Source organism: Plecotus auritus (genome assembly GCF_963455305.1).
Source record: "Plecotus auritus genome assembly, chromosome: 4".
Classification (NCBI taxonomy): domain Eukaryota; kingdom Metazoa; phylum Chordata; class Mammalia; order Chiroptera; family Vespertilionidae; genus Plecotus; species Plecotus auritus.
The window spans coordinates 101,845,359-101,857,785 of NC_137775.1; the positions used below are offsets into that span (position 1 = coordinate 101,845,359).

A 12,427-nucleotide genomic window follows, 5' to 3' on the forward strand; every position below is an offset into this window, starting at 1 on the left:
CACCTCTTAGATTTCCAGTTACAAACCTACAAAGGAAAGTCTACCTGTATGTGCCATTCCATGATACTGGATTTTCTTCAAAGGCAAGTATTTAGTGAAAAGCTTGGTTAGCTTTGAGGTACACATAAACTCACAAAGTGCTCTTATGGAATGTTGATACAATTTTTTTTTTTACTCTATTTATTGTTGAAGTGAAATTCACATAACATAAAATAACTATTTTCACCCTAGCTGGTTTGGCCAAGTGGATAGAGTCTTAGCCTGTGGACTGAAGGGTCCCAGATTCGATTCTGGTCAAAAGCACATGCCCGGGTTTCAGGCTCAACCCCCAGTAGGGGGCGTGCAGGAGGCAGCCGATCAATGATTCTCTCTCATCTTTGATGTTTCTATTTCTCCCTCTTCCTTCCTCTCTGAAATCAATTAAAAATATTTTTTTAAAAACACATTTTCAAGTGTACAATTCAGTGGTACCTAGTACATTTTACAATGTTGTGCAACTATTACCTCAATCTAGTTCTAAAACATCTTTGTAACCCCCAAATGCAAATGATTGTTAAAGGGGCTCTTTGCCCAAGCCTAAGGATCGTGCCAGGCCTTTTCCAACAAGGAGGCTGTGGAGGAGACTACTTCTAGGATACAAGCAGCTGGGACGTGAAGCATCTTCAAGGGAAGGAAGCCTTTAAAGGACTTCCCAGTGTAGGACTGCAAGTTTCTCCCTCTCTTCTAAATGAGTGAATACCAAAATATGGTCATCAATCTTACTGCTTACCTGGCATAATGGTTTAGGACTGTACAGAGTGAAGGTAAAAGGGGTGCTGGTTGTGAAACCTAGGCATAACCCAGAACCAGGCATGCACAAACAAGCCCTGTGGGCTCGGGCAGCATGGCAAAAGCCTGTAAAACCTGAGTAGGAGTCCAGGTTCAACATCTTTACTGAACTGGAGCTTATTTTTAACCTTTAAATAATTTTAGGTAAGCCAGTACTTTTAAGTTTCCCCATGTGCCCACCCGTGAAAGTCAAATACTACCTAAACTCAGTGTGGTGGGATGAGGGTTAGTAAACATAAAAGGCCCCAGTACGTGGCACATAAAAGCACTAAAACATTGGAGTCCTTGCTCAGGCACCTAATTCTCAATGACACCTCTCTAAGGTACTCAGCAGTACACTTAGAATATAGTTAACTACTGCTAGAAATGTGGCATTTCTATCTCAGCATCCTTTCATAAGTAACTATAAGCTGAGGCATCAGCCAAACCCTTTCATTTTAAAAATATAAGACGTAGCTCTGGCTTGTGTGGCTCAATGGTTAGGGCGTGGGCCAGCACACTGGAGGGTCTCGGGATTGATTCCTGGTCAAGGCAAGTACCTGGGTTGCAGATTCAATCCCCAGCCCTGGTTGGGGCACGTGTGGGAGGGGGCTGATTGATGTGTCTCTCTCAAATCATGTTTCTCTCTCTCTCGCCCCCCTCCCACTCTCTAAAAATCAATGAAAAAATTTCCTCAGGTGAGAATGAACAAAAATAAAATAAATATAAGTAGGGATCAGAGTGGCTAATGCACTTGTGCATGACTGAGCAAGCCAGCGCTTGAACTCACATCTCCTGACTGCTAGTTTAAGCCTCACTTTCTCTTTGATGTTGAATCCAGATTAAATATCAGGGCTTCGATATATCAGATGTATTTACAGAAATTACTAGCCATGACCTTTCCATCTAACTGCCTCTCCTCTGCCTGTTTGGGGAATAACCCCAAGTCCCTTTTGAGACCACCCTTACATGGGGTCAAACCTCTCCACCCATCTTGAGGAACCCATGCCAGTAGCCCTTATTTTTTGGGGACCCACAAACTCAACCCACTGTAAATAAACAGGTTTAATTTATTTATTATTTTTGTTTTAAAAAATATTTTTATTGATTTCAGAGAGGAAGGGAGAGGAATAGAGACATCAATGATGAGAGAATCATTGATCGGCTGCCTCCAAGCAGGTTTTATTATTATTATTATTATTTTTAATATATTTTATTGATTTTTACAGAGAGGAAGGGAGAGGGATAGAGAGTTAGAAACATCGATGAGAGAGAAACATCGATCAGCTGCTTCCTGCACACCCCCTACTGGGGATGTGCCCGCAACCAAGGTACATGCCCTTGACCAGAATCGAACCTGGGACCCTTCAGTCCGCAGGCCGACGCTCTATCCACTGAGCCAAACCGGTTAGGGCTTATTATTTTTTTTAATCTAAGAATACCATTTGTCTAAAAGAAAGAGATCACAATGCAATTAATACTCTTATTTGTTCAGATTCCTAACCTTTTCTAAGAGAAAAATTACCATTGATTTTAGATTTTATAAAAAACACAAACTGTGCAGACCCTTCTGATCTCAAAATAAAAGAGGCAGACAGGACATCGCTCAACTTATTTTGAGTTTATTTACTTTGAAGTAAACAGTTGGGAAAAAAACGAGTTTGGTATGAGTATTACAAAAAAGGACAAAAGATGGCAGTATAAACACATCTCTACGTTTCACCAAGGGGAAAAAAGCAAGTTCATAACTTCACAAAAACACACAGTTCAACTTTGCAAACAATCCCCAAAGTTCAGAGTTGCTGAAAGGCAAATACTTAAGGCAATAATGCAAAGCCTTGCATCCCATCCCTCTCCTAACAAACATGAGCAATCTGTGAAAGGCTTCCTAATCCACCTCCTCAATGGTGGGGCCAGAGCCAGAACCCCCTTTGGGGGCCTGAGCCCCAAAGCCAGCAGCTCCTGGGCCACCCGCCCCCTGGTACAGTCCGCTGATGATGGGGTTACACACCTGCTCCAGCTCCTTCCTCTTGTGCTCAAACTCCTCCTTTTCCGCCAGCGTGTTGGAGTCCAGCCAGGAGATCACCTCCTGGCACTTGTCCAGCACCTTCTTCTTGTCGGCCTCGCTGATCTTGCCTTTGAGGCCCTCGTCCTCCACGGCGCTCTTCATGTTGAAGGCATAGGACTCCAGGGCGTTCTTGGCAGACACCCTCTCGCGCTGGACCTCGTCCTCGGCTTTGTACTTCTCCGCCTCCTGCACCATGCGCTCGATGTCCTCCTTGCTCAGGCGGCCCTTGTCATTGGTGATGGTGATCTTGTTGGCCTTGCCGGTGCTCTTGTCCATGGCTGTGACGTTCAGGATGCCATTGGCGTCGATGTCAAAGGTCACCTCGATCTGGGGCACGCCCCTGGGGGCCGGTGGGATGCCACTCAGCTCGAAGCGCCCCAGCAGGTTGTTGTCCCTCGTCATGGCCCTCTCGCCCTCGAACACCTGGATCAGCACCCCCGGCTGGTTGTCCGAGTAGGTGGTGAAGATCTGCGTCTGCTTGGTGGGGATGGTGGAGTTGCGCTTGATCAGGGCAGTCATCACGCCTCCGGCTGTCTCCAGCCCCAGCGACAGGGGCGCCACGTCCAGCAGCAGCAGATCCTGCACATTCTCAGACTTGTCCCCCATCAGGATGGCTGCCTGCACTGCTGCCCCGTAGGCCACCGCCTCGTCCGGGTTGATGCTCTTGTTGAGGTCGCGCCCATTGAAGAAGTCCTGCAGCAGCTTCTGCACCTTGGGGATGCGGGTGGAGCCCCCCACCAGGACCAGATCGTGGATCTGGGCCTTGTCCAGCTTGGCGTCCCGCAGAGCCTTCTCCACGGGCTCCAGCGTGCCCCGGAACAGGTCTGAGCACAGCTCCTCGAACCGCGCCCTAGTGATGGACGTGTAGAAGTCGATGCCCTCGAACAGGGAGTCGATCTCCAGGCTGGCCTGCGTGCTGGACGACAGGGTCCTCTTGGCCCTCTCGCAGGCGGTGCGCAGCCGCCTCACGGCTCGCTTGTTCTGGCTGATGTCCTTCTTGTGCTTCCGCTTGAACTCCTCCACGAAGTGGTTCACCAGCCTGTTGTCAAAGTCCTCCCCTCCCAGGTGGGTGTCCCCGGCCGTGGCCTTCACCTCGAAGATGCCGTCGTCGATCGTCAGGATGGACACGTCAAAGGTGCCCCCACCCAGGTCGAAGATGAGCACGTTGCGCTCCCCCTTGCCCGTCCTGTCCAGGCCGTAGGCGATGGCGGCCGCCGTGGGCTCGTTGATGATCCTCAGCACGTTCAGGCCCGCGATCACCCCAGCGTCCTTGGTGGCCTGGCGCTGCGAGTCGTTGAAGTAGGCCGGCACGGTGATCACCGCGTTGGTCACCGCGTAGCCCAGGTACGCCTCGGCGATCTCCTTCATCTTGGTCAGCACCATGGACGAGATCTCCTCGGGGAAGAACGCCTTGGTCTCCCCTTTGTAGCTCACCTGCACCTTGGGCTTGTCCCCGTCGCTGATCACCTGGAACGGCCAGTGCTTCATGTCCGACTGCACCACCGAGTCGCCGAACTTGCGGCCGATCAGCCGCTTGGCGTCGAACACGGTGTTCTGCGGGTTCAGCGCCACCTGGTTCTTGGCCGCGTCCCCGATGAGCCGCTCGGTGTCGGTGAAGGCCACGTAGCTGGGGGTGGTGCGGTTGCCCTGGTCGTTGGCAATGATCTCCACCTTGCCGTGCTGGAAGACTCCCACGCACGAGTACGTGGTGCCCAGGTCGATGCCGATGGCCGTGGTTTTAGCCATGCCGGCGCCCTGCTCTCTCGCCGCGCGCTGAGGTTCGGGCCTTTCCTGGAAGCGGCGGACCCGGCCGGGCCCGCGACGGGAACGAGAAGCTCGGTCTCTTCCGAAGCGGGAGACTGACCGCGGGCTGCGGAGGCCGGTCCTCGGAGCTGCGGGACTGCGGAGGGCGGGGTCGGGACCACTAGCGAGGAGATCGCGGAGAAGGCAGGCCGGGGCGGGCTCGCTGCTGCCCCGCGGCGGGCGCTGAGTTTATAATTCCCCATCGAGCCCCGCCCCCCCCGCCCCCCGCCCCGCCTCCGCCTCCGCTCACCCAATCCCTAGGCTCGGCCGGGCGGCAGGTCGGGAACATTCCAGGGGGTTCCCTCCGCGCCCTGCCCTCAGGCTCCCTCTGACCAATCAGCGTCCTGGGTGCCGCCCTCCCAGAACTCTCCAGACTCTTCTGGGGCTTGCTCGGCTGGCGCATTTCTGGTGGGGGAGGAGGGGCGGAAGGGGTGCGGTGGTCATTGGGCGGAGAGGGCGGACCGGAGGGGCGGGGCGGAGGAACGCGAGGAGGGGGTGGGGCCCGCGGAATGGCCGCGGTGACGCTGGGAAGGGGGCGGCAGCAGGTTGGAGGCGTTGACGCCGCTCCCCGCAGTCGCGTTACAATGGACAGGCTGCCTCTGACCTCATGGCTAGTTTGGAAGCAGGATGAAAGGATTGAAGCCGCTCAAAGCTTTAGGGCGGGCGGGCGGGTGGGGGGTGGGGGGACACCGGCTGCGCACCGTAGATGTTGAGGGAGTTCCCACCGACTGGGGCTTCGCAATCCGAACGTTACCAAACTGGAGCGAAGGCGACGGGAGAATAGGTGAACCGGGAGGGCTGTTTGTAACGGGGTGGGTCCTTGTTTGAGGAAGTCCTGGAAGGCTCCCTGGTCTGTTTAAGTCTGAGGTGTGGGGTGTTGCCAGCCACGGGAGGGGGTCCTTTGAGGAGCTCAGGTACGCGGGATGGTCACAGCCTCTGGAAAGGGGCGAAGGAGCGGGTCTGTGTTATTGTCTCTAGATAGCAGGTTTGTTTTCGGTAAAAGGTGAGACAAAGAGACTGCCTGGAGCGCGCTGCCACACCTGACTCACTCCCACAAATCCCTAGTAGAGGGTAAAGGAGTCCTGGAAGGCAGCTAAACCCAAGTGTGGTGATTACTGTGTCTGCAGAGACCAGAAGGTAAATAATTTTAGTCCAGCGGGAGTCAACCTCAGAATAAAGTATATCAGAGACATAGGACAGGGCAATTGCGTCAGGACCTGTGAAAACTGAAAACAGCCACTGCCTTCCCACAAAGAATGCTTTTGTCAGTCTCTCCAAAAGCATGGAAGCCCTGGCTGGTTTGGCTCAGTGGATAGAGCATCAGCCTGGGGACTGAAGGGTCCCGGGTTCGATTCCTGGTCAGGGGCACATGCCAGGGTTGCAGGCTCGATCCCCATAGGGGGTGTGCAGGAGGCAGCCAACCAATGATTCTCTCATCATTGATGTTTCTCTCTCTTCCTCTCTGAAATCAATAAACACATTTTTTTTAAAAAGCATGGAAGATTGTCTGGAAGAGATATTTGTACACCAAAAAGATACTTGTACCTGGGGTTCATGGCAGCATTATTCACAGTAGCCATGAGGTAGAAGCAGCCCAAGAGTCCCTGGAGGGAGTAAATGAATAAAATGTGGATATATAATGCAATATTCAGCCTTAAAAAGGAAGGAAAATCAGACACATGCTATAGTGTATAATTCCACTAATCTGTGCTATCCAAAGTAGTTGAATTCAGAGACAGAAAGTGGTGATTTCGGGAAGTGGGAATTTCCTCTCTGTGTTTGGGCTATACGGTTCTTCCTGGGCTGCTTTGTAGCAATTTGAGAGTTTTGAGCATCACCTTCTGCTTGAACTCTTTGGGGACAGAATCTAGGAGGAACTTCAGGCTGAGACTAGACTTCCAACGGACTCACCAGAGCAGCTCAACCCACTCTCGGCCTGGGAGTTTTCTCAGATGCCCGATGAAGAAGATTCAGCTGGCACGCAAGCTGTCTCAGAAGTGCTAGCAAAGAACCTTATAACTTGACTCTCAACCCTAGTACCAAATTCCCTTCCACCAAAACGGTCGCCCCAACAGCAGGACAGAAAAAACTTCAAGGGGTCTGGGCTGGGGCTGAGTCAAATCACGAGGAGATGTGGAGTGAGGACAGTGGCAAGGGTTCAGAAAGGTTGTGATGAAGGATAAGGACTGAGGCTATTATATAACATGTATCTGAATCAATCAGGAGGCCCAAGATTTAGTTATTGGCTATTACATGGAGATCCTTCTAATGGTATTATTGAGAATTATGACATGAAGTCAATTTAGGTATACACTTATACTTATTTGAATTGTAACAAATTTTTTGATGTGCTGTTTCCATTTTTAGTAGCAAATGTGTGTAGAGGGCATCTTTTTAAAATTTTGAGGCATAGCTGAAAGAAAAATAAAAAAGAAAGTGGTGATTTCCAGGAGCTGGTGGGAGTAGGGGATGGTGAGCTGTTTAATGGACATAGAATTTCAGTTTTTGCAAGATAAAGAGTTCTGGAGATTGGTTGGACAACAATGTGCATGAACTTACTACTGAACTGTACACCTAGAAATGGTTCAGATGGTAAATTGCATGTTATGTGTATTTTAGCACAATTAAAAATAATACACAGACTAAAGAAGTACTCTGCCAAGACTATCTCATTTTTTCTCAACAGGTCTCGGAAAACCATGGCTGCTGCTAAGGGAATGGCCATCGGCATCGACCTGGGCACCACGTACTCGTGCGTGGGAGTCTTCCAGCACGGCAAGGTGGAGATCATTGCCAACGACCAGGGCAACCGCACCACCCCCAGCTACGTGGCCTTCACCGACACTGAGCGGCTCATCGGGGACGCGGCCAAGAACCAGGTAGCCATGAATCCTCAGAATACTGTCTTTGATGCCAAACGCCTGATTGGCAGAAAATTTAATGATCCTGTAGTACAATCAGATATGAAACTATGGCCTTTTCAAGTAATCAATGAAGGAAGCAAGCCCAAAGTATTGGTATCGTACAAGGGGGAAAAAAAGGCTTTTTACCCGGAAGAAATCTCTTCTATGGTGCTGACTAAGATGAAGGAGACTGCTGAGGCTTTTTTGGGCCATCCCATCACCAACGCTGTGATCACTGTGCCCGCCTATTTCAATGACTCTCAACGCCAGGCCACCAAGGATGCAGGCGTGATTGCAGGTCTCAATGTGCTAAGAATAATCAATGAACCAACAGCTGCTGCCATTGCCTATGGCTTAGATAAAGCAGGTCAGGGAGAGCGACAGGTCCTGATCTTTGATCTGGGTGGAGGCACATTTGATGTGTCCATCCTGACGATCGACGACGGCATCTTCGAGGTGAAAGCCACGGCCGGGGACACCCACCTGGGAGGGGAGGACTTTGACAACAGGCTGGTGAACCACTTCGTGGAGGAGTTCAAGCGGAAGCACAAGAAGGACATCAGCCAGAACAAGCGAGCCGTGAGGCGGCTGCGCACCGCCTGCGAGAGGGCCAAGAGGACCCTGTCGTCCAGCACGCAGGCCAACTTGGAAATTGATTCACTTTATGAGGGCATCGACTTCTACACGTCCATCACCAGAGCCCGCTTTGAAGAGCTGTGTGCAGACCTCTTTAGGGGCACGCTGGAGCCCGTGGAGAAGGCTCTTCGGGACGCCAAGATAGATAAGGTGAAAATCCATGACATTGTTTTAGTGGGGGGCTCCACCCGCATCCCCAAGGTGCAGAAGCTGCTGCAGGACTACTTCAATGGGCGCGACCTCAACAAGAGCATCAACCCGGACGAGGCGGTGGCCTACGGGGCAGCAGTGCAGGCAGCCATCCTGATGGGGGACAAGTCTGAGAATGTGCAGGACCTGCTGCTGCTGGACGTGGCGCCCCTGTCGCTGGGGCTGGAGACAGCTGGAGGCGTGATGACTGTCCTGATCAAGCGCAACTCCACCATCCCCACCAAGCAGACGCAGATCTTCACCACCTACTCGGACAACCAGCCGGGGGTGCTGATCCAGGTGTTCGAGGGCGAGAGGGCCATGACGAGGGACAACAACCTGCTGGGGCGCTTTGACCTGACTGGAATCCCTCCTGCACCCAGGGGAGTTCCTCAGATTGAAGTGACTTTTGACATAGATGCTAATGGTATTCTTAATGTAACAGCCACGGACAAGAGCACCGGCAAGGCCAACAAGATCACCATCACCAATGACAAGGGCCGCCTGAGCAAGGAGGACATTGAGCGCATGGTTCTGGATGCTGAGAAATATAAAGCTGAAGATGAGATCCAGAGAGAGAAAATTGCTGCAAAAAATGCCTTAGAATCCTATGCTTTTAACATGAAGAGTGCTGTGAGTGATGAAGGCTTGAAGGGTAAGATTAGTGAGTCTGATAAAAAGAAAATTCTGGATAAATGCAACGAGGTCCTTTCGTGGCTGGAGGCCAATCAACTAGCTGAGAAAGATGAGTTTGATCATAAGAGAAAGGAACTGGAGCAAGTGTGTAACCCAGTCATCACAAAACTCTACCAGGAGGGATGCACTGGGCCTACCTGTGGAACAGGGTACACACCTGGGAGGGCTGCCACAGGCCCCACCATTGAAGAAGTAGATTAATCTTATCTGGAGCTGGAGGGTCCTAGGGTGCCTCTAAGGTGAATTTGTTCCCTTCATCATCAAACATTGTTATGACTCTTGAATTGACTGGACCTGAGCCTAAGTTACCTTCGTTTTGGAATTCTAATGGAGGAGTCTCATGTGCCATCTTTTTACACTCCAGTGTTCCATTTCTGACTTGGAATCAGACTTTTAGGAAAACTAGGCCCCTCTCTGAACCATTTGATGAATCTTTCTGATATTTAGTTCCAGCCTCCCCAACTTTCTTCTTCCTGTGTGGATGGTTGTTTGTCACTCAGTAAATTTGTTCCTGAAACAAATTTCTTCTGGTATCATTAGACCGTGAGTGTATCTTGAAAAGTAAAGAAAAGTTTATGGAGAGAGCATGTGTGGTCTGATTGTGAGCTAATTGTGGATGATTAAGTTGGTAAGGACAAAGTATTTGACTTTTCATGAGCTAATTGTTACAAGCAGGAACATGCCTTGCCCATCAGGCACTTTCAGCCCCAGCTGGAGCAGTTGCTAACTGATTACTACTTATATTCAATGATAGACTAGTTTAAGTGCTTAGGATTCAGCTGCTGGGGTTGGGTGCGGGCAGCCAAACTTCTCCTTGATGTTACCTACAGGTGGGGTCTAGATCCAGTGTCTGTGCACTGAGTCCATTATTACATCTTTTTTTTTAAAAATTGTTTTTGTTGCTTTTAGAGGGAGAGGGAGAGGGAGAGGAAACATTGACTAGCTGCCTCCTGCACGCCCACTACCTGGGATCAAGCTGCAACCAGGGCCTGTGCCCTGATGGGGAATCAAACCAATGACTTCTAAAAGCATAGGCTGATGCTCAACCAATGGAGCCACCATGGCCAGGGCTGCTAGTATGTCTTTTATGTGTATAAAACATTTCTACGACACACTCCTGACAAATGAGTACTTTTGTGTAAGATGAGAAATGGAGGATTTAGTATGGTCTTATTCCTTGAAAAAATATTTTCACCTATTATATCATCCTATCTAATAAAGAGGGAATATGCTAATTAACCATCACTCCGTCACAAAGATGGCTGCACCCACAGCTGAGGCCAAGTTCCCATAAGGAGCCTTAACAAGCAATCAGCAGGGACCTGAGGCTACGCTCTCCCCTGCCCCCGTGGGGCTTGACAGGGGACCTAAGCCCGCCTTCCACACGCAGCAGGGCTTGACAGGGGACCTCAAGGTGCGCTTCCTGTCCTGGTGCTGGGCTAGGGGACCTCAGGCCGCGCCCCCCGCCAGGTGGGGCTTGACAGGGGGACTTCAGGCCACAACCCCCACCAGCAGGGCTTGACAGGGGACCTCAAGGTGCACTTCCTGTCCTGGTGCTGGGCTAGGGGACCTCAGGCTGCTTTCCCCGCTCCAGCGCCAGGCCAGGGGACCTCAGGTTGTGGCCCCACTTGGTGGGGCTTGACGGGGGACCTGAAGGTGCGCTTCCCGTCATGGTGCTGGGATAGGGGACCTCAGGCTGCTCCCCCTGTCCCAGCGCCAGGCCAGGGGACCTCAGGCCGCGCCCCCCACCTGGCAGGGCTTGACAGGGGACCTCAGGCCATGCCCCCCACCAGGTGGGACTTGACAGGGGACCTCAGGCCGCACCCCCCGCCCCAGCACTGAGCCAGGGGATCTGAGGCTGTGCCCCCCCTGCCTGGCGGGGCTTGACGGGACCTCAAGGTGCACCCCCAGTGCTGGGTCGGGGGATCTCAGGCCGCGTCCCCCGCCCAGGAGGAACCTGAGGCTGTACCCCCCTGCTGATGGGGCTTGACAGGGGACCTGAGGCTGTTACCCCCTCCCGGTGCCGGGCCGGGGGACCTGAGTCTGCACCCCCCCCACCGCCGCCTGGTGGGGCTTGATGGGGGACCTCAGGCCATGCCCCCGACCCAGCGGGACTTGACAGGGGATCTCAGGCCATGTCCCACACCTGGTGGGGCTTGATGGGGGACCTCAAGGCACACCCCGCCATCCCGGTCTGGGCTGGGGGACCTCAGGCCACGCCCCCCGTCCTGGCGCCAGGCCAGGGGACCTGAGGCTATGTTCCCTGCCCTTCAGGGCTTGACAAGGGTGGGACTAGCCAGGTCTGGATCTATCCCAATGGAGGTGGGGGGGGGGAGGCGGCCGGGTCTGGGTCTCACACGATTTTGAGGCGCATGTGGGTGGACGGGGACTTGACTCTGGGTCCCATGGTGTGCCCCAGACTCTGACTGGAGGTAGGTTTTCATATACATTTTACTAATTTTCTTTCATCTCTGACACTTCTATTATAGAGAAAGGGCAAATAGCAATATTAAATTATTTCCTCTAATTAATCCCCTTTTAATGTGCACGAATTTCGTGCACTGGGCCACTAGTTTATTTATAAAAATGTTGGTGACATGGGCATAGAAATATGTGTAACTGCGTTTGTAACCCTTTGTATTTGAGGGGGCATATTTGGATGTGATTGTTACCAAACTCAAGGGGTTTTTGCCACCGAGGTGCTCTGTTCAAGAGCGAGACATGGTTGTCACAGGGTAGTTTTACTTGCAGCAAATCAAGGAGATGGGATTCATATCCAAAGCTCTGTCTCCTTAAAGGAAGCTTAGTCATTGCTTATGTACACTATTGGGTCAATTACATGTTGATTTCTTCTCTGCAGTGCTTTATCGGGTTGAGTTTCCTGTCCTCTTATCCTGCTTACTGCTGCATCTGCAGAATACTGCTATATGTTAACATTTAGCAGGAAATAGCATTTAGAACTGCCCAAACCTTAGGACCCTTGTCCTAGCTAACAATGAGGATGGCTATTTATTTCCATCCTCCAGGCAGTCTGCTTAGTTTCACTCAGTCCATTACAGGACAGCCCGAGACAAAAGTGTGTAAGAAATGTGGCCTGAGATGGGTCCTTGAGAGAAATATATTGGGAGGGAACCTTTAATAAAACCAAGATTTGTGCTCAAGCTTCTGATCTTGGGGGACTCAACATGTCTTTTTCTTCTTTTTTTTCTAATCCTCACCGGAGGATATTTTCCCATTGATTTTTAGAGAGAGTGGGAGAGGGAAAGAGAAATATCAATGTGAGAGAAACACATCAATTGGTTGCCCCCTGCACAGCCCTGACCAG

The 12,427-nt window shown here is 51.5% G+C and overlaps 2 protein-coding genes across 3 annotated transcripts; one reads left to right on the forward strand and one right to left on the reverse strand.

The window, feature by feature from the left end:
• Window positions 1-2,416: 2,416 nt before the first annotated feature.
• Window positions 2,417-4,866, reverse strand: LOC308245779 (heat shock 70 kDa protein 1). Its single transcript, XM_080663568.1, has one exon. The coding sequence runs from the start codon at window positions 4,619-4,621 to the stop codon at window positions 2,696-2,698; it is 1,926 nt and encodes a 641-aa protein (XP_080519694.1). The 5' UTR covers window positions 4,622-4,866; the 3' UTR covers window positions 2,417-2,695.
• A 304-nt stretch (window positions 4,867-5,170) lies between these two features.
• Window positions 5,171-9,682, forward strand: LOC308246077 (heat shock 70 kDa protein 1-like). Of its 2 annotated transcripts, XM_080664006.1 has the most exons (3): window positions 5,222-5,462; window positions 5,682-5,815; window positions 7,365-9,682. In XM_080664006.1, the coding sequence occupies exon 3, from the start codon at window positions 7,378-7,380 to the stop codon at window positions 9,301-9,303; it is 1,926 nt and encodes a 641-aa protein (XP_080520132.1). In that variant the 5' UTR covers window positions 5,222-5,462; window positions 5,682-5,815; window positions 7,365-7,377; the 3' UTR covers window positions 9,304-9,682. The 2 variants fall into 2 exon arrangements, with proteins under 2 accessions (XP_080520131.1, XP_080520132.1); XM_080664005.1 differs by lacking the exon at window positions 5,682-5,815 and having other exon boundaries at window positions 5,171-5,462.
• The last annotated feature ends 2,745 nt before the right edge of the window (window positions 9,683-12,427 follow it).